The sequence below is a fragment of the Toxorhynchites rutilus genome, chromosome 3, assembly GCF_029784135.1.
Source record: "Toxorhynchites rutilus septentrionalis strain SRP chromosome 3, ASM2978413v1, whole genome shotgun sequence".
Lineage (NCBI taxonomy): Eukaryota > Metazoa > Arthropoda > Insecta > Diptera > Culicidae > Toxorhynchites > Toxorhynchites rutilus.
In genome coordinates, this window is record NC_073746.1 from 270,888,473 (window position 1) to 270,909,765 (window position 21,293).

General features: G+C 39.9%; 1 protein-coding gene across 1 annotated transcript; it reads right to left on the reverse strand.

The window, feature by feature from the left end:
- Positions 1–5,919: 5,919 nt before the first annotated feature.
- LOC129777489 (SR-related and CTD-associated factor 8-like) lies at positions 5,920–19,029 on the reverse strand. Its single transcript, XM_055783777.1, has 12 exons — positions 18,838–19,029; positions 18,378–18,668; positions 17,912–18,178; positions 17,493–17,852; positions 17,377–17,437; positions 17,262–17,311; positions 9,505–9,832; positions 9,019–9,294; positions 8,696–8,951; positions 7,838–8,631; positions 7,609–7,770; positions 5,920–7,435 (listed from the first exon to the last, which is right to left on the reverse strand). The coding sequence occupies exons 1-12, from the start codon at positions 18,865–18,867 to the stop codon at positions 6,339–6,341; spliced, it is 3,972 nt and encodes a 1,323-aa protein (XP_055639752.1). The 5' UTR covers positions 18,868–19,029; the 3' UTR covers positions 5,920–6,338.
- Positions 19,030–21,293: the final 2,264 nt, after the last annotated feature.

A 21,293-nucleotide genomic window follows, 5' to 3' on the forward strand; every position in this document is an offset into this window, starting at 1 on the left:
TGGCTGTCAAACTCAACTTCAATGTCCCGAATTGTTAGTATTTACTTGAAACTTGACAGTAACCAAATATACATGGTTTTCTATTTCGGGCTTCCGAAAGTATACAGCCCTGCGCTGACAACCGTTTGACATAGCTGTCAACCAATGCATCATATCGTTAGTTGAATGTCTGCCATCTTACAATATGGATCGTTTTAGCATCGCACAACATGTTAATTTTGTTAAATTATACTATAAAAATGATGAAAAACCGGCAAATGTTTTTCGAGCATTACGGACGGATTATGGTCGTCAATATTGCTGCCAGTGTGAAGAATGACCCGAATGTTTCGATTCCACGGCGTGCTCAGCAATTGGGCTTGTCAAACACATCATTGTGGCGAATTTTGCATTTGGACTTGCACCTACATCCATATAAAGTCTAACTGGTACAAAAATTAGAGCGTGGTGACCATGGAATGCGTCGGGCATACGTCGATTGGGTGAACGAACAACAGCAGCAAAATGCTGAATTTTCGCATCAAATTTTCTTCAGCGATGAGGCACATTTCGAGCTCGGTGGCTATGTGAACACCCAAAATTTCCGTATATGGGGCTCAGAAAATCCACACGTGATTGTTGAGAGGCCATTGCATCCGCCAAAAGTCACTGTTTGGTGCGCATTATGGTCTGGTGGAGTCATCGGGCCGTATTTTTTTGATAATGAGGACTTCGAGACGGTAACTGTGAATGGTGAGCGCAATGGCCTCATGTTAACCTCATGTTAACCGATTTTTTTTTGCCACAAATTGAAGATATGGATACGGATGACATGTGGTTTCAGCAGGACGGCGCCACGTGCCACACAACACGACCGAGCATGGCCATATTGCGAACGAAATTTGAGGGACGCATAATTTCGCGTTTTGGTGATGCCAATTGACTGTCCAAATCATGCGATTTGAACCCGCTAGACTTTTTTTGTGGGGTTATGCAAAAGACCGTGTCTATGCCAACTCTCCGCAAACTCTTAAACATTTGAAAGACAACATTCGTGAAGTTATGACCGAGATACCACCCCATATGTACCGAAAAGTCATCGAAAATTACCTGTTCCGGATCAAGGTGTGCGAGGAAGCCCTAGGTGGACATTTGAATGATGTTGTATTTCACACATAATGGCATAAACCAAACTTTAATTTGAAATAAAAGTTTCATAGAAATTCGAATTCTAAGTGTGTTTTATTTCAATCTACTTTCGGAATTTAAAGTTGGAAAACCCTGTATTTACAAAGAAACAGCTGGAGTTTTCCAAGAAAGAGGACATAAGTTGCCACTTTCACGATCCATAGGTAAAGGAAAAGTCGTAATGTTAAACGTAAACTTATGACAGACATAAAAATGTACTAGCGTTGTATTCCGAATATTTCATGTCTGTCACTATGTACAGCGCTAGAACCATGTAATACCATGGACAGACATACAACTGTACTAGCGTTGTACGTGTACAGCGTTGTACAGGTACCACGATAGCATGACACACATACTTTGGTTGTACATTGTACCGCATGTCAAACTGACAATCAGAAATTTGAATATATTGCATTGTATTTTCACCAATATTTCAATGAAAAAGGTTTTTATTTAGCGTCTAAACTATCAAACACAACAAATATGTTTCCAATCTGAGTTATTAACTCAAGAGAAATTCAATGAAAAGAATGTATACCAAGTATAATACTTATGACAGACATACAGCTGTACTACCGTTGTACTACGAAAATTGTATGTCTGTCACCATGTACAGCGCTAGAACCATGCAAGCAACTCGGTACAATCGCTGTACCTGTACCGACCTATTTTATCGCTGTACATGGCTACAGTTGTACTGTGCGCAGCGCCATAGACGGTTAGTGGTGGGTAGCATGAACAAATCGAATCAAAACACTTGGCAAACATTCTTTTCACTGACTATCTCTTGAGTTAATAACTCAGAGTGAAAATTTGCTTGTTGTGTTTGATAGTTTAGACGCTAAATAAAAACCTTTTTCGTTGAAATATGTGGGGAAAATTGGAAAAATTCTGATTGTCAGTTTGACATACGGTACAATGTACAACCAAAGTATGTCTGTCATGGTACGATAGTACCTGTACAACGCTGTACTCTTACAACGCAAGTACAGCTGTATGTCTGTCCCTGGTATAATACTTATGACAGGCATACAACTGTACTAGCGTTGTACTTCGAAAGCTAGAACCATGCAAGCAACTTGGTACAATCGCTGTACCTGTACCGACCTATTTTACCGCTGTACATGGCTACAGTTGTACTGTGCGCAGCGCCATAGACGGTTAACAGTGGGTTGATAACTCAGATTGGAAACTAGTGTTTTGTGTTTGATAGTTCAGATCGGCGGTTCTCAACCTTTCTATCAGAGGGGCCACAGCCTTGAGTTAGTCATGGTGTCATGGGCCGCAAAAAAGATAAAAAAAGAAGGGTGGTGTCCAAGATACGACCGCATTGTTAACGTTGGACTACGTTGGAAATTATAACCGGTGAGAAACAAATATATCCAAGAATGAAACTCTCTATACAAACTTTTGTTAGCATATCTATCGATATGCGATATCTATCTTGTATAATGATGATCATGGTCATGGTTTGAATTATAGAAGGTTTCAAATTTTACAGATAATACCCCTCTGTTTTCAGATTTGGTACAATTACTAACAGACGTAGTTCTTCGTCATAAAACTAGGTGATGATTTATTCAAATAAAGTAACACAAGATGGGCCAACCAAAAGAGTCCGCCGGTTTAGACGCTAATAAATCATTCGATCATTCGACAAACAAACGTGGAACGTTCGTGACTCTCGTGTTCATGCATGAGAAGTGGAACGCCAAAAATAAAAATAAAACAAACCATACCTTTTCTTAATTCAACGTATTTCATTAACGTAACTGACATGATGATCTCTTAAAAGTTAAATTTAATGGAAAAAGGTAATATATTTTTGTCGTACAGTAGAAAAATTAAATAAAGAAATTCGATATTAATTTCGTTTAATCGTTTTGTTCAGCTGAGGCGAATATGGAACTACCCAACGATTGTCAATGTCTGCATTGTTGATATTTGTGAATGGTTGTCTGTCATTATCAGTATTTCTTCGTTGATATATTGGACATCCGTCTACGTTTACGATCGTGTCGTTGGTGATATCTTCAGGAAAACATTTCCCATCCTCTAAGGCGATAGAAATTTCAGATCACCGCATGGGCATGAAGCATGCTTGTGATAACAATATCAACATAGTCACCCATATTGAATTATACCGTGCTTTAAAAAAGTGACAATCTTGCCTTGACGCAAAATAATTTATTCGTATTTGTGGATCAATCTACTCTCTATCAGACTAGCAAACCCGAAAGCAATTTAAAATTGTTTAAATTGTTATTTAAATACTTAAAAGGCCTGATCCTAATTTAACTATTTCTTATATAGTAGATCATAAACAGTACGCATACAGTGAAAAACTCATCGACTTGTTGCATTTTCAACGAATTTAAACAGAATTTTCTGTCGGCGCTCAAAAATCGCGTTTTTTTAATTACATAGAAATGACTCCCAAATTAATATCGTACATTTTAGCAGCCAAAAAAAAATGAATATTCCCAGGTACCTTTAGAAGTGTTTGGTTTTGTTGCCACATAGTTGCCACGGCCTTATGAAGGGTTGAAGACTTTATTTCTTGTTTGAACACAAATGCTGTAATGTCATGACGATGCATGCGTTTGGCATGACAGTAGAAAAGGCTGTATCGGTGTTGCTCATGGTAGCGCCTTGCAAGTGGATGTATTCTGCCTCAAGCCGCTTCTGTTGATTGTGTCGTAGGAATCGCAGTCGTTCGCTTTCAACTTTTGGGTATATGTTGGCACAGCTCACGGCATCGTAGAAAGACGTTGTCCTGACCGGGTCGAACCATCATACGACCCACATAAAAATCCATCCGAGCACACTCTCTCGATTGTTTCGTCTCCTCTAGTTATCATCTGAACATGTAGCTATTAATATTTATTAACAATGAATAATGATGTTCATAATGAATGGATTACTTGTGGTGGGATCTCGTTGTTTGATGTTTATAAAATATCCGTGTTGTCTCTTCAGAGCGGTCGGGGGATTTTTCGTCAAAGACATTTCCTTTGGCTTGCACCGTGGTCACACATATTGTAGAGCTTGTCTCTCAGAATACATCCAAGGCGATGCGTCTGATTTAAGATTAATTGCGCATGTGTGGATGAAATTTCGATGAAGCGGAGCGCCATCTGTCGTTTAACAACATAAATGATTTCGTTCTGTTTCAAAAACGAGCAACAGTTAAATTATTTGGATATTTTTTATACAAAAATACTAAAATAGCTATTAAAAATAGGAGATGCAGGCAGGAGGGTGAAAATTTGGAGTTATATGCATTTTTTTTTAAGAAAAAATACAAAAAAATAATCAAATCTTTTCTGCATAGGGGCACCATAATCGGTATTAAATATACGTTAATCGGTACGCTAGCGATATGATATATAGTTTACAAAATAGTAGTCTACCAGGTATTTTGTGTATAATTTCATAAAAATTGGTCGAGCCGATCCGGAGGAGTTCGACCACGAACATCTTAACAATTAATTTTTATTGTTGTATATTATTGCAGTAGTGAGTCGCATTCGCATCAATTTTCAATTGATCAAAATGTGCACAGTTGGCGAAAAATTAAAATAGCCCAGGGATCACATTGAAATGAAACAATAGGTATTATTTAGCAACCACTCTAACATAAAGATTTATTATTTATTGAATAATGCTCATATATTATTTGCTTTAGACAGCGTTCTTATTCTTGAACGATTATGACATGTGATCAAATGTATGCAAAGTTTTATGTTCTTGCAACGCACAGTGATATTTCGCGTGTTAGTGTTACCTCTTGTGTGTGGTGGCACAATTGTGTAGTGCATTTTCATCATTTTACTATATCCATTTTAGATTATTTCAAGGAACAAGTAGTATAGTTTTTCTTTGCTTGTGCTTCTTATCATACAATCTCGACTCTTTGCAGCTGTTTTGCAGTGAGATATAAGCTATAAATACTTTATCAAATACAATGGAAACTAGTTCACAGTACCTTGCACAAGTCACTCAACTCGAGTGCAAGCGCGCGTGCCTTCTCCATATGACTGCGATGCGGTTCCCTCGACGATTTCAGCGGACGATTCAAACCTACCTTCAGCGTATCTGCATGTCTGCAAAACCTTGCCTTCAACTTAAGACTAAGTGCTATTTGATACCTGATTTATTTTTCTCTCGTGATTCGCCAAAAAACAAGTAGAATTTGGTTCAACATAAACTATCTAGCATTTATTTGCCTCCATTAATAATAAGTCCTCTCGTTCCAATCATAATCCTGAGGACATATGAGTCTATCGTCAAAATTTGCAGAGCGAGAACCTACATTTCCTATTGAACAAAATGATGAAATGCTACTACAAAACTGTTTAACTCGATAAAATATCACAGCCGTGTTTCTTTGAAGCTACGAATAAGAGTTATATTTTTGTTGATAATTCATTCTGCGAATGTTGTGTGTATTAATTTATATATATATATATATATATATATATATATATATATATATATATATATATATATATATATATATATATATATATATATATATATATATATATATATATATATATATATATATATATATATATATATATATATATATATATATATATATATATATATATATATATATATATATATATATATATATATATATATATATATATATATATATATATATATATATATATATATATATATATATATATATATATATATATATATATATATATATATATATATATATATATATATATATATATATATATATATATATATATATATATATATATAGGACTGGTAATTGGAGTTCTTCTTTATTTGCAACACCCTCCCTAGCCATAAATTTTAAACAATTTAAGTCTATATATTCGCAATGCAACTGGCATCGAAATCAGAACAATAGTTTCAAAAAGATTGAAACGGCGTTGCAAGATCCGAGCTTAAATATATTAAAAAAAAAGATTTTCGAAATGAGTAACAACTAAAAGTATTTGCCTTTCATGTCTTTCGCCTAAGAAAAAATACAAATGAATTCATTCATGAATGTGTGTTTTCGCATGGAAAACACCGAAATTAATTATTCTAACCACTTGAACAAAAATTAAATTAATCCATTAAATTGAATTCCGAATATTTGATTTCTATCCAATTGTAGGATGTAGATAATTATGCAACTAGGCATCCTCAGCGGGTGGAGCAGACTCTACAGCATCTGAAGATTCTACAGCAGGTGTTGATTCCGACGCTAGAGTCGAACTTTCGATCACTGGTTCCGAGGCGCCCATAGAAGGTGGGGGTGGAGGCGAAGGCGAATACAGTTGTGGTCGCTCTTGTGGTTGGTCTGGTGATAACTGTCTGGGTTCTGGTGTGAACTGTCTGGGCGGCTCTGGTGACAGATGTCTAGGCTCTGGCGATGAATGTTTAGGTTCTGGCGATGGATGTCTGGGCTCTGGAGGAGGAGATGTTCTGGCCTCTAGAGATCGTATTCTAGGTTCGGACTCGCGTTCCTGTTCTACGTTGTGTGGAGGAGAACCAGAGTACCTTTGTGTTTCCTGTTCCCGTGTATGCTCCGTATCAGCTGATTGCATTTCATCAAAAAGCGGTGTACCTCCACCGCCAAACTTTTTGCCCTCATTTTGTTCTTCATTGGGTTCCGTGTTTTTACCATCCATTTTGGATGGTTCTGAATTTTCGATACTACCATTTCCTCTACTCATTTCAGAGCTCTCTTCGTGTTGCTCTTTCCTCGGTTTCTCTTGCTGCTGATTCGAAGTGGTCGCAACTGGGCAATCATCATCCCATGTTTCATCGTTTTGATCCCAACGCAGATTTTTAGTATCAGCAGCTTCCTTTCCGCTAGCCTTATGCTCCTGTGGTTGTGGTTGTGGCTGTTGATCATTCTGTCCGGCAGCATCGTTACGTCTTCCTTGATTTCTCTGTTCGTTACGTTCGTTACGATCATTACGATCATTACGTTCATTACGTTCATTACGATCATTGCGTCGTCCAAATCGTGCTCCTCTGCCACCATCACTATCCCCTCCACCCTCGCTGTTATCCCTCCAATTACCACGACCACCACGCCCTCCACGGTTACCACGGTCGCCTTCGTTCCAATTGTTTGATCGACGATTGTTGAAGTTACCACCTTCACCTCCCCGATCGAAAAAGTTCTGCTGCTGTTCATTGTCCCCACCTTCTTGTTCATTGTTACCAAACAGTTGACCTATATTGAGAAGAGACATGATGTTCATTGCTTGCATGTCGCCTTCTTTGAAGAACACAGCAAAAAGAGAAAAAATAAAGGACGAAAAAAATCTCATAAATATAGGGAAAGAATATTTTTCTCAAATAATTATGCTAGTGAAGTGATCAAGTGGGATTATGGATATATTAATGAAACGAAGATGGCTTATTGCTGAGGAAAAAAACATGGACACTAACCTGGGGCACCACGCTGTTGACGATTCTGAGCAAATCCAGCGCCACGGTTGTTGAACCGTCCGCCGCGTTGATTATTGTTGTTGTTGTTATTATTGAAGCGACCACCCTGCTGCTGAAAACCGCCCCGACGACCAAACTCTTCTCCTCCTCGATTGTTAAAGTCTGAAAATGCGTAAACCATTAAAGAATAAAGGCGCTCTACATTTCTTGTCTGAACTGAAGGACTTACCATCGACATCATTGTTTCTACCACCTCTGAAATTCCTTCCTCCACCGAACGGTGGCTGACCGTCGTTACTATCGCCTCCTCTTTGACTGAAGTCCGCTCCGGCAAGTTCACGCAGTCGCTCAGACAATGGTCTATCATCGCGACCGCTTTCACTGCCGTTCCCTCCACGGTTCGCCACCCTTTCATTACTACCCCAACGGCTTGCGCGTTCCTGTCGCTCCCCTTCGTTGTTATCACGAACATTTCGTCTTCCTCGATTGTCTCGATTATCCCGATCGAAATCCCTCCGATCCCCGCGGTGATCTCCACGATCCCCACGATCTCCACGATCTCCACGATCTCCGCGATCTCCACGGTTGGCCCGATCTCGATCACGACTACCTCGGCGGTCAAATTCTCCGCGATTTCTTCCACCTCCCCTGTTTTGGTCATTACCATCACCATCGCTGTTCTGATTGAAGTTGGATCCGTTATCCTGATTTCGACCAAAGCGCGGAGGTCCAGACGAGTTCGGTGGCATCAAAGGTGGCGGTGGTTGATTGAAAAATGCCACACTAGATGGGGGAACTGGAGCAGCAGCTCCATGACTTTGATTCGAACCTTCGTCTTCCATCTCTATATCCATCTCATCGCCACCAGAGGGCATAACTTGAGACGGTGGAGGGGGTGGCAGAACACCAAATCCTGGCATAGGAAGTGGGGGAGGATTGTTGATGCCACCGGCCATTAGCAAACTGGGCGGAGGGACATTGATGCCTATACCAGGTACAATCGGTAATCCCATCAGTGGTAATCTAAAATGGTTGACCCGAAAATAAGTTATAGTTTGAAAATGCACGCTTGCTGATTTCAGTTTACCTTGGAACACTGCTTATTGGGAATGGTGATATGCCCATTCCCATCATTGTGGCTGTCGGTGGAGGTGGTTGACTCGTATCAACAGCATACACAGGATTCATGAGGCCAGATGCTTCATTTTCCTTTTTCTTCGAAGCATTTGTTATCTTGTCTTTCATCCACTGGGGCATTGTGTCTTCGTCGAACATCCCACCTTCTTCCAAACTCTCCAAATCAGTGTTATGATCAATCTTGTTCCAGGGAATATAACTGACACCTGTGTGTGAGCAAAACCTCCTCATTAGTATTGTCTGTTATTTCTCTCTGGAAAATCAAACACTAACCCAAATCGATGTCCCAGTAATCCTTCCACTCCTTGCTTTTTACGCCCTTGCCGGTAGCCCACGAGATAGTTATTGTACGCCCGTGCATTTTGTGACTTTTCAAACTCTGCATACTCTTATATGCATCCTGGCGACGATTCATCACAATAAATGCACACCCGCGGGGAGGAATAAGATCAATGCTAACGATGTCGCCATATTTTCCAAATGTATCCGACAGTTCTTCCTGCTGTACCAATTTGGATAGATGGCCAACCCACAAGGTGGTACTGCATACTGTATTTTGCACACACACACGGGAAAACGAAAATCAAATAAAGATTGAAAACAGTAAATTAGTATATCTTTCTTTCTCATCACGCGGAAACACGTTGCAAAAATGACATTTCAACAAAATAAACTACTCTTTTCTTTCAACGTTGGTACGACGAAACCTTCTCCTCGCACCCAGTAGGTCAACTGAAGAGAAGATTGTCTCCATCTTACCACTTAGGTGTTCCTTTCTGATCTCCGGCAGACCACGCTTTTTGCGTTCTCTTTCACGCTCCTTCTCGCGTTCCTTGTCTTTCTGGCTAACGCGATCGCGATCCCGATCCCGGGACGATCCACGACCTCCGCGGCCTCGTCTTGGTGAGTGTGACCGACTTCTTGAGCGAGATCGCGAACGTGACCTTCTGCGGCCCCCTCTGTCTCCTCGATCACGGCGATCCCGTGGAGAGCGTGAGCGGCTCTTCCGACGCCTTGACGACGAGGATGACTTGTACTGGTCGGCCGTTGTGCTCCGTGGCGATGAGCTGCGTGTATCGCTGATTACCTAGAATAGTTTTTGAGAGGAAGGAAACAGCGTTCCGATCGAGCGTGTTTTTGTTTCACCGCACGACGGAAGCAGAGAGAAAGAACACATTTAAAAGGATGTTTTAGTGGTTGGATGGTAGAAAAGAGTAGTGATTTTGCGTTTTGTTCTTTACAAAATAGTACGACAAATTAACACAGTTTGATTTTGCAACGTGTTTCTAAGCGCGCGAGGCCGATGATACAGTTTCCAATCGAATTACGAATCATGTTTGCGTGCGCACAATCAATGAGTATTCAATGACAACCGCATTGAATCAAATCGACTAAGGAGTAGTTGAAACGGGACTTACCGGTGTTGAAGAATAATTTACAACTCGTATCTTATTCTTGAAGAGGCCGCGTGCGTGTTAACCAGGCACGCGGTGCCGTCTCGATGCTTTGCAAGATTGATAGTCTACTTACTTTCGCTTGCAACTTCGATGAGATATGGAGTATTTGTTAACATATTATACTACGAATGGGTGTTCTTTAATTTTGTACTTTAATTTTTTTGTTTTATGTTTTACCAAAATCGAACATAGATTGCGATTATCCGAGGTTCTGAATCAGAATCCGTTCTCAACATAACGGAACGTAAAATTTTTTCCCATATAGTTCTAATGACAACCTGCACATACCAGCAACTTCAAAGTTCGCCACGATTTATAGAAAAGAATATGGCGATAAAATCAGATCTAAATTATAACCTCAGCAGTAGGTGTTTGAAACGACGTTGCAGTGGTAAGTGTATATTATTACGCTGTCCTTTCTTTTCGTAATATAGTAGAACCCCGATTATCCGCGAGCGGTTGATCCGCGGTGGGGATTATTCGCGACAGCGAGTTCTATAGGTTTACCTATAGGTTTTCCAGGAATTTTTCAGTTAGTGGTAGGCACATGTCATTTTTTTTGTCATTGCTTTATTTTACATTATTTGGCCACTGGTGTACACGGCCTTAAAGATGAATAGCTTAATGATTTCTGTATTGATAAAACTCAGTTGTCATTGCGAAACATCTTTTTTCCGTGTTTGACCTCATTTTAGCCCTTTATTGCGTTATCCGCGGTGAGATTGCCCGACTATTCCACGGGTAATCAAGGTTCTACTGTACTAACGTTCCATTTCTTCCATTTCATGAGAATCTATCAGCAAGTAGTAGTACCACAGATACGTCTGTTCATCTGACCATTAAATGAATCTTCCAATGTCCCTTCTAACGCTTGCATTTAAAAAAAAATGGACAAATTATACCATTTTTCCATGCGTTCACCTCAACACCTGGTGATGAAACCACTTATGCATCGTCAATCATAGCAACCCGTGAGTTTTCAAACAAAATTTGACAGCGCTATCGGTTGAACTGCGAAAGTAATGGCGAAAACAGTAAAGCAACTGCGCTCCATGTTTTGAGCGTATTGGATGCGAAGAAAATGGACATCGTCAAGTACTTTGAGTCCGCAGGTATCCATAATAATATCTGATGAGAACATTGAACGGAAGCCTGGTTCCGGTCGTCCGACGGAGGAGATATACAGCACAAAGAGCCTCCGCCCAGTACGCGAAGAAGTGGCGGCGGGTCTACTCCAACAATTTCGTGGCGGAAACAGAGGAACTAATAAATGAAGCTTAAAAAGAACTGTTAACATGCCATACAACAATGGCGAAAGTTGTGGACAACAACCGATAGGGCATCGAAATATTTTTGTAACATAGTCTGTAAAATTATAATTTTTAGGAAATTTCTCCCATTAAATCATCTTTTGTAGTTTTTTTTGTTTATCAACATCCAAAAATTGCCAAAACATAACACGGAAGGAGGCATCTTGACGAAAGAACGCGAGGTGATCGAAAGAAGGAGGCAGCACTACGATCAATACTCAAACAGCGCGCAGATATCGTTGAAGAGGACTACACCGGTTCAGAGAACAACTACGATGTACCACGGCCTACGATGGATGAACTTAAGGAGGCCATTAATTAGAAAGAGAACCACACAGCATTTGGTAAGGATGGAACCGCAGCATTCGGTTGACAGTCAGAATCAGGATCTGTCGTGAGTATCAAGTTCCTACGCAACACATCTTCGTCGACTTCAAAGTCGCATATGATACAATCGACCGACGTCAGCTATGGGGAATCATGGACGAACATGGCTTTCCTCGAAAACGGACGAGACTGATTCAGGCAACGATAAACGGTGTGTGATGCAGTGTCTGGATCTCAGACGATCTGTCTAAATCGTTCGTGCATGCGCATGAAGATGTTATGCAGAGAGCGGGTTTGTACATGCGACGGAAGCGAACTTTTGTACCCGACTGGGCTGGTTGGCCTTGGGATAAATGCATCTAAAGGCGGAATTCCATCCATTCGGCTTGCTATATGCTTATTAGTTAATGGTTCTTGCTTATTGAAGCGTAGCTTTTTACGACATAATTAGTCTTATCCAATGGCCTGCGGATTGATGCGGCGTATGTAGCACGACATGTACGACAATATTGGAGCAACTACGGCATTTTTTGGCGATTATCATAATTCACCACAATAATGGAACAACGAAATATTTGATCATAAAAACATTAACATCAGAACAGATATGTTGGAGCAGTAAGCGATCGCATACTACTGTGTAGTGGCTGATGTGGAAACAAAATAAAAAAATGCACAAGTATAATATCCATTGTTATTTACCATTGACTTGTTGCATGCATCAAGTAGAATAGATGGAATGCCACCTTAAGACTACATACATGCTAGCAGAAGAAACTGGTCGTAACATTTGTCTACCTCTGCTCGTTGATAACAACAAAAACAGCAGTAAATTTGAAGACGTATAGTCAACGGAAGTCGTACTATGGGCTCCACAAATCCCTAGGGTCCAACAAACTCCGACCCCGTACAAAATGTACCATGTACAACTCCCTGATTCGACTGGATGTCTTCTATGGACACGAAACATGGACGATGCACGAAGAGGACTAACAAGTACCTGGTGTTTTCGAACGCCGAATGCTCAGAACAATATGCGGCTGTGTACAGATTAAACGGAGTATGACGAAGGAGGATAAAATAACCATTCAGAAAGTCGCGAAGGCCAGACGAGTGCGATGGGCAGGGTATGTTGCCAAATTTCCTGACGTCCATAGCTGCAAATATGGTGTTCGCATCGGATCCGGTGGGAACAAGAAAAAGAGGAACCCAGCGAGCGAAGTGGTTGGACCAGGTGGAGCAGGAAATGGCAAGAATCGGGCGCAGCCCGGAGTTGGACAACTGTAGCTATGGGGCATGTTTTAACAAGAGAGGCAGAATGTGTGGCCTTAAACCAAGAATAGTTATAGGAGTTTACAGTGCAATTTTTCGGCCTAGGATAGCCTATGCCTCATTAGTAAAGAGGCCATAATTACGAAAAAGCTGTTACGTTCTCTGCTGCGTTCCTATCTGGCTGAACGACATGTGTACGTCAATATCAACGGTTCGCATTTTCGTGCATTCTCCATCGCAACTGGCGTGCCACAGGGCAGCGTGCTGGGGCCACTGATTAGCGGGCTGTTCGTGAACGGTCTGTGCTTTCGATTGAAGTCACCAAAACTGCTTCACGCCGACGATTTGAATATCTAAAGATCCGTCACATCTCACCTCGACTGCTGTGCACTTCAGGCCGATATTAATGAACTGCAAAAATGGTGCCTTGAAAACGGTGTGGAACTGAATGTGAAAAAGTGTAAGCCCATCGCATTTTCTCGCCGACAATCTCGAATCGAATTTGTATATTCAATTGGACCCGTAACCCTGGAGTGTGTCAATTGCATCGACGATCTTGGTGTGATCATCGACAATAAAATGCGATTCAACGAACATATTAACGTAACCACCGCCAAAGCGTTCTCAGTCCTAGGATTTGTTCGACATAGCACCAGCAACTTCAAGGATGTTTACGCAAGGAAGGCACTTTACTGCTCATTAGTTCGTAGTATCTTGGAGTATGCCGTATGTGTGTGGGCTCCATTTCATACAACCCAAACACTTCGTATGGAGAGAGTGCAACGCAGCATCGTTCGTTACGCCCTATGCTATGGAAACGCTAGGTTCCAGACGTTCGAATCTACGACGGCTTTTTGTGTTCGATTTGACTCGACTGTCCATCATTGTTGTCCAGTGTTGCATTTTATGCACCTTCCCGTCAACTTCGTGAGCGTGAATTATTATACATTAGACGACACAGAACCTCTTATAGTTTTAATAACCCGTGGTTTGAACACTCCAGTGTTTGAGTTTAATGTGTCAAAAATGTCTTCAAGAATAGGATTAAGGTTTTATTAGGTTAAATCCAGTCTGTAGAATTGTTTTATAACATTCAAGACGCTGCAAATAAATAAATGTTACCTTTGAACCAACATGTTGAGCTAGAGGCTAAGAAAAGCACTCTAAAGCTTAAAAGATGGAAGAAAATACTAGACGGGGACAAAAGCCATGACTTGAGCATCCTAAATCACTTACCCGTTGTACCGTCCTAAGAAATGAATAGTAATTGGGTGGAACCTAGGACACCTTACGACAATCCATACAGTGTAATCGAACCTTCTCGTTCAGCATGGGATGAAGGTGATCCCAGTATTCGATTGATGGGTCGAAAATGAATATCATAACAAGTACTGGAGTGAATGGTCTCAGAGCAAAAAACTCTATGGCTATGGAAAAACTGGCCAACAGTTTTTCAGGCAGAATTAACTGCAATAATAGAATGTAAAAATGTCTGCCTCAAAAGAAAATTTAGACATGTTAACATCTGCATCTTCTCAGACAGCCAGGCGGTACTTAAAGTCCTTAAATCTTTCAAGTGCTCATCAAAAATTGCCTGGGAATGCACTTGCCTTTTACGGCAACTAAGTCATATAAGTTCGGTGCAACTGTACTGAATTCTTGGCCACGACGGTATGGAAAGAAATGAACTAGCAAATGAACTTGCAAGAAATGGGTCAAGCTCACCCTTCACTGGTTTAGAACTATTCTGTGAAATTTCTGACTGTGTGTTGAAGAACGAACTGAAGAAATGGAAGACCCAGGAAGTGATGTCCAATAGGATGGCTGTACAACTTAACCAGTAAAAAATATTACGCCGAGTATTAAAGTTACTCTACATTTGCTGAGTCTTAATAAAAAACTTCAGCACATGTACTGGACAAAATCTTCGAAACATAAGTTTCGTACAAGATGATATTTGTCGCTTTTGTAATGCCGAGAGCGAACATTTGCCTTACAATTGTGGAGCTCTAACAAGACGCTGTGAAAGATCGGTTCTTTGTACTCGAATAAATCGGGAAAACCGATTTTTTTTCTTTTGATTTATTCGATCTTGAAATTTTTTTTCGTAAATTTGTTTTTCATTGTACATTTTAATCTCACCATAGACTACCTAACAAATTTCATAGACGTAATTTCAACAACTGACAAAGTCAGTCTGATTCTTCTACGATTTACTTCCGTAAAAATGTTGACATAATGAAAACTATCGACAGCTACTGAGAGGAGCGATGTCTTGCAACCAGTGGCTTGTAAGATCACTGAACTGAATAGTGACATCAGTTCTAGTCGGAACTTTTCTAGAACTGGCGCTGAATCCAAGAATCGGCTTCGACTAAATTCCAGGCGTATGACTTTGGGAACCGTTGTCAGCTAAGTTCTGGACAGATAGTAGTTATTGGATTTCTAATAATTTCATGGAATAATTTCATGATGGCACACTATTAATGCCCTGGAAACTGATTTTTATGGGCTTCATGCTCGCAACAAAATGATTTTGATTTTTGAATTCAAATAAGAAATCTGTATTCCTTTTTTAATTCGAAGAACATCCTTGCTATCTGGTCCAGAAAGCAAACATCAAGCTTTTTCGGTCAGTTATGTTTTGTAAACGGGTTTATATGTGTATAATTTGGGGGCCATTTGTAGTTCAATTTTTATGTAATAATTTTATGTGCGATAATTTGTTCTCAATGAAACCTTGCGGCAATGACGTCAGTGGGGAGGCGAACCAGACCAGAAAACTGGAAACCTAAACCTAGGTGCACCTAGATGAATTGGAAAATAGCTTTGACTGAAACCCCAGAAAATATTTTTTCTTTAACTTCATACAGTTTTAATAGTTTTCTAACTTAGCCACCTCATTCGTTCTCGGTCTGTCAAACCTATGCGCGAGTATAGGAAGGTTAAATAGATTGCCCAGTCCTAATTTATACTACAAACATGAACACGACTAAATTCGGCTCTGTTACAGCTGAAAATCCTAATAAGTCCACATTAAAATAAATGAATGGGTCAAAAAAAGTTCCCCTTTAAAAATTGGCGTTGATTATTTCGCAGAATTCTAGAAAAAAATGTTTTAGTATCTTCATCCAATAACCAGCATCAACTAATGAATATGGAGATTTGGACACCAAATACAAAACGAGGAGCTATACCAATAACATTTGAACACAATAGGTTGGGAGCGTTTCTTATGGCGGATTTACATTAGGGAGATCTATAGCTATAGATGGATTTATTCACCCGAAAATATATGTAAACGGGAGAGAATATATATGATACACTTCTTCGAGGTATATATGTAGAGTATATAAAATAAATTCAGGCATATGTAAACGCTGGTGAATTTCTCACTGGTTAGAAATCACTCAAGTTGGATGCAGTTCTACTTCAGGTGAATAAATTCAATATGAATATATTCATTATATAAGTTCATGCTAGTGTAAACGGTTGATGCGATTTCTATAAATCTCATAATATTTCTTCACACGAATATATCACTAGTCAAAACCTACCCTTAGATACAAGTTTATAAAAAAAACTAAAGAGTTCCCTAGAAGTGCTCTCAACTCTTCAAACTCCTTCAAACCATCTCAATACCATGGATACGATGAAAAAAAAATAGAAATCGGTAACAGTACCCATTCAACTCAAGGAAAGTCGAACGTCGTGCATCCACATGCCGCTCCAAAGGCAGAATCGGAAGAACTTTTGTATCTAATCGTGATAAGAGGCGAAAAAGGAATTCCCTATGTCAATCTGAAGCGCAAAAAAATCTTGAGTTTAGCCGGACCAAGCATCAACTTCAACGGCTAAACCGAAAATGTATGGTCAGATGCAGATGCGAATTTCAACACAGCAAAGCCGAACAACAGAGAGATAGTCACTTCCCATTTTCTAGAATAGTTAATCACAATTGTTCATTTATGTATGCATCGAAACGAGACATTAAATTTTCAGTTTCGAACTATAAACCTATTTCAATTGGAACATATTTAAGATAAACACAGTCACATCAACTCATGATAAATCGCCCGCAAACACATTTCTATTGGAAAAAATGCCGCCGAAACTGGTAAAGAACAAAAATCAAACCACGCATAATTACCTCAGTTACTATACAATCGTCAGGGTCATTATCCTTGGATGACGAAAGCCCTGCAAATAGTTATCAAAATTAAAAATTCTATCTCGCAAAACTAGAAACTTATCACAACACTCACCGGCATTAAGATCAATTGGCGGCTGACGACTTAAATCACACTCATTCGCAAATGGTAGTTTCTACGAGAAATATTATTAGAATACTGTATTCAAAACTAATAAAACTACTAGCTACCTTCAGTACGCTAGCCAAATGCTTCTCAAACTTTTCCTCCTGGAGTCGCATCTCGGTAAGTTTACTTTGCTTTTCCTCCATCTCGTGCTGCTTGAGCTTTTGTAAATTCTGCAGTTGTTTCAACACGTTTGGATCCGACAAGATTTGCGCGATATTATTTCCATCGGGCAGTGAAGTAGATTGCATCGACGGTGAATTTTTGTCGTCATCGTCATCACTTCCGTAATCGAAATCGAGCAGCTTTTTGTTGAACTTGATTTGATCTTTGCTAGAACCAAGCGAATTATCGCCACTGGTTTGCCGCATCAAAATCTGCTGGAACTGCTGCAACTGACGAATAGTGTTCTGGTCCAATGGCTTCTACAAAAAAGTGAAGTAAATTAATTTTCTTCAACAATAATAGAATGAAGTAGACATACCGCATCCGAAGTTTGCGTCGAGTTGCCATGATCATCATGGCTAAGTGGTCCCGGTGAGTCATGGGACAAGGCAGAAGTATTCATCCCGTTTGACGATTGATCGATACCGCTGCCGCTACCCATGCCTCCACCCCCAGCTGCCAATGATGCGTTGTATTGTTGGTGAAGCGGGTGTTCAGGATTGGCCAAATCGAACAATGGTTGGATTACCTCTGGTGCAAACACCATATTCTTCTGCCACAGATTCAACACGCGAATAATCTTACTCTAGAAGTGACACATAGAATATATTTTAGTATACCGAACATCTTGGTCGCAATTAACGAATTTCATGGTCAACATTAATTTGAGTTCACAAACATCAACTATTAAATCTATGCAATGCTATGGATCTGGCAACTCTGGTCCAGCGATAGCAACCAGAAGGGAATCCGCTAATTAACGGTACTCCAAATCTCACGCTTACCTTATCTTCCGGGGGGCAGCGAAATAGATGCGCAAAGGTTTGCTCCATATTGCGGGCAAAGCGAGGTGCAAACACATCCTTCTCCGGGCCAAACTGGTGGCGCGACTGGCGGACAATGGAATCGATCACATACAACCCTGGTATTTTGTACTCCGATTTGCACTTAGAGATGAACTTTTCCACACTCTGCACGACATGCTTGTAAAATTTGATAGCCTTCATGGCGCTCCGGGTAATCGATGCCATCTTCGCCTTCGAGATCGGCGGCTTGGACTCGTACAGCCCGGAGAGCTACAAAATACACAAAACAAATCGTCCATTTCAGTATTATAACCTTCATTGGCACCAAGGCTTGGGAACTCAAGCTAAGGACGTTTTATGTAATTAACAAAGTGAAATTCCCAGCGCACCAATTTTTCACTGAGTCAACCAGCTACTTTTCATAAACACTTTTTCTCACCTCCTGATTGAATACTCGCACCGTTTCCATGTTTATACAATTCCTTGCACATTCAGTAATGTATTTCAAACACTTCTAGCCATTCAATGGCATATTACACCAAAAAAGTTGCAAAATTTCCCGAGCGGTTCGGCTTTGTCACCGTTTTGATATTCACACACGCACACGAATTTCTTGGGCTGGTTCAAAATGGCGGCTTCTCTGTGATGATGGGTATTGTCGACTGTCGATTAGGTCAACATGCGACAGTAAATTAGTACGAGGGGTAGAATTTTCAGATAAGCCCGGATTACAATTACAAAAGTTAAGGTGGCTGTACACTGGCCAAATATTTGACACATTTTAACCTAGTTTGGGTTGAATTTGGTACAATCAATACAGTAATCGTTTGTTAACTGGGCTGAAAAATCAACCCAATTGTTACCATATGTTTCTGGGATTCTCTTCATATTCTACAAGATTATAAATTTTCAAAAATTTCAAATATAGGGTTGGGGAAAAAGAAATGTCGTATTTCTGATCGAAATTTGACCCTTTATTTAACATACTTGAAATTATCAAATTTAAGTCAAATATGCGCCGTTTTGTTCGCAAACTTGTTGGCATTTAGAAGGCAACTTCATTATAACAATTATAAACTACACGAATTTTTTTGGCCGCCTTCGTTACAGTTTTACCTCGTGGGTAGTAAAAATGTAAAATATTGCGAATTTCTTGCTTGGTGGATTCCATCTTTGACGCGCTATAACTCGAGACTGAAAAGGACAATCACAACACTGTCAAAACGACACTTGTAGCACAGATTGTCGTTTTTAAATGGTCGTATAGTATGACCCGATGCGATAAGTACAACACAAGATATGTTTAAGTGTTGCCATATATTGGCAATATACAACATATCTTTTTCCCCAACCCAATATTCCTTATATATTGAAAATTAGCATCAGAGAAGTAAAATTGTGGAAAATAACGGAGAGTTACAATGGGCCCTGTTATGTGAATGAAATCGAGAAGTCGACATTATCACTATTACACCGAGCAAAATTTCATATTTTGTAAATCGAGATAATCTGTCACCGAGCTCGAACTTCATGTGTGCAAATTGCATATATTTTAGCGTTTCTGTCCGCCTTGTCAATTTGAAACATCGAAGCTGAGTTTGACTGCAAGTTTATATAAAGCAAAGGAGATGCCAAGTTTGAAAACATATCTTCATTTTGAAGACATTTGACTTACTATGAAGATATTTGATTTTGTAAAGACATTATGAAATGTGTAAAGACATTTCAGTGTGGGTTTTGAGAGATATTATTTCCATGAAATTCTAGCTATCGGCCGAAAAAATCTTCAAAAGTAGTAGGGCTGTCCAAGCATATAGAATGAATTCAACAACAAAACGACTTTTAATTCAAATTCTAGAGAAATTCAAGCAGTCTGAATACATATTGTCTCTAGAAGACATTAGTTCATTTGCGCTCGAAAATTCGAATGATTGTGACATTGTACTTTTATTATTTTTTTTTGGGTCTATACCATACAATAGATTAACCTATATCTTTCAAACGACCACTTTTCAAATCGAAGATGATTCGATTTCCTACAGTTTCAATAATTAGTTTTATCGGTTTTCTCTTCCTCACAACCCTTCCACGTTCAAGCGATGAGATCAAGCTTTAGCACGCGAGCTTGGGATTGGCTCTTTCTATTTTCTTCCGTAAAATATTGAGGGGTTTTCAGACTTTCTATGCGCGCGGCTAAATTTCGAGAGACGAGTATTGATTTTCTCCTCCTCACAAACCCTTTATGTGCAAGCGATGAGACCGGGCTTTAGCACACGAGCCTGGGTTCGGCTCCTTCTCTTCTCTTTCGTAAAATATTGAGATATGCTCAAGTATACCTCGTTGCACCTCAACATGAGTGATGCACATGTGTTGGTGCTCGCGAGACTTCCTCGTGTGCCTGCCTCAAAGTGACATTTGGTGCTGTCGGGGGAAGTTGTGCTTCTGGTGTTAAAATTTTAATCTTCGTAATATGGCACGAAGAACAATTGGTGATGAAGAACTGTTTCACATAAATATCGCTGGTAAAGTCATCCAATCAATTCATTCATTTGTTGCACACAGCTCGCAATGATTGTATGAGATATGAGGCTGAATAGGGCAAAGCACATTGCCTCTTCTACGTACTGTGCGAGATCTCAGAAGGTCTAACCAAATGTCACTTTGAGGCAGGTACACGAGCACTAATGCACGAGCATCTCTTCGTGTACACAACACATGTACATCGTTAGCATCGAAACGCGATGAGGCATTTCCTGAACACATCACAAAATTTTACGTAAAATAAAAGAAAGAGCCAATCCCAAACTCGCGTGCTAAAGCCCGGTCTCATCGCTTGCATATGGAAGGGCTGTGAGGAAGAGAAAATCGATATTCGTCTCTCTGAATTTCAGCGCG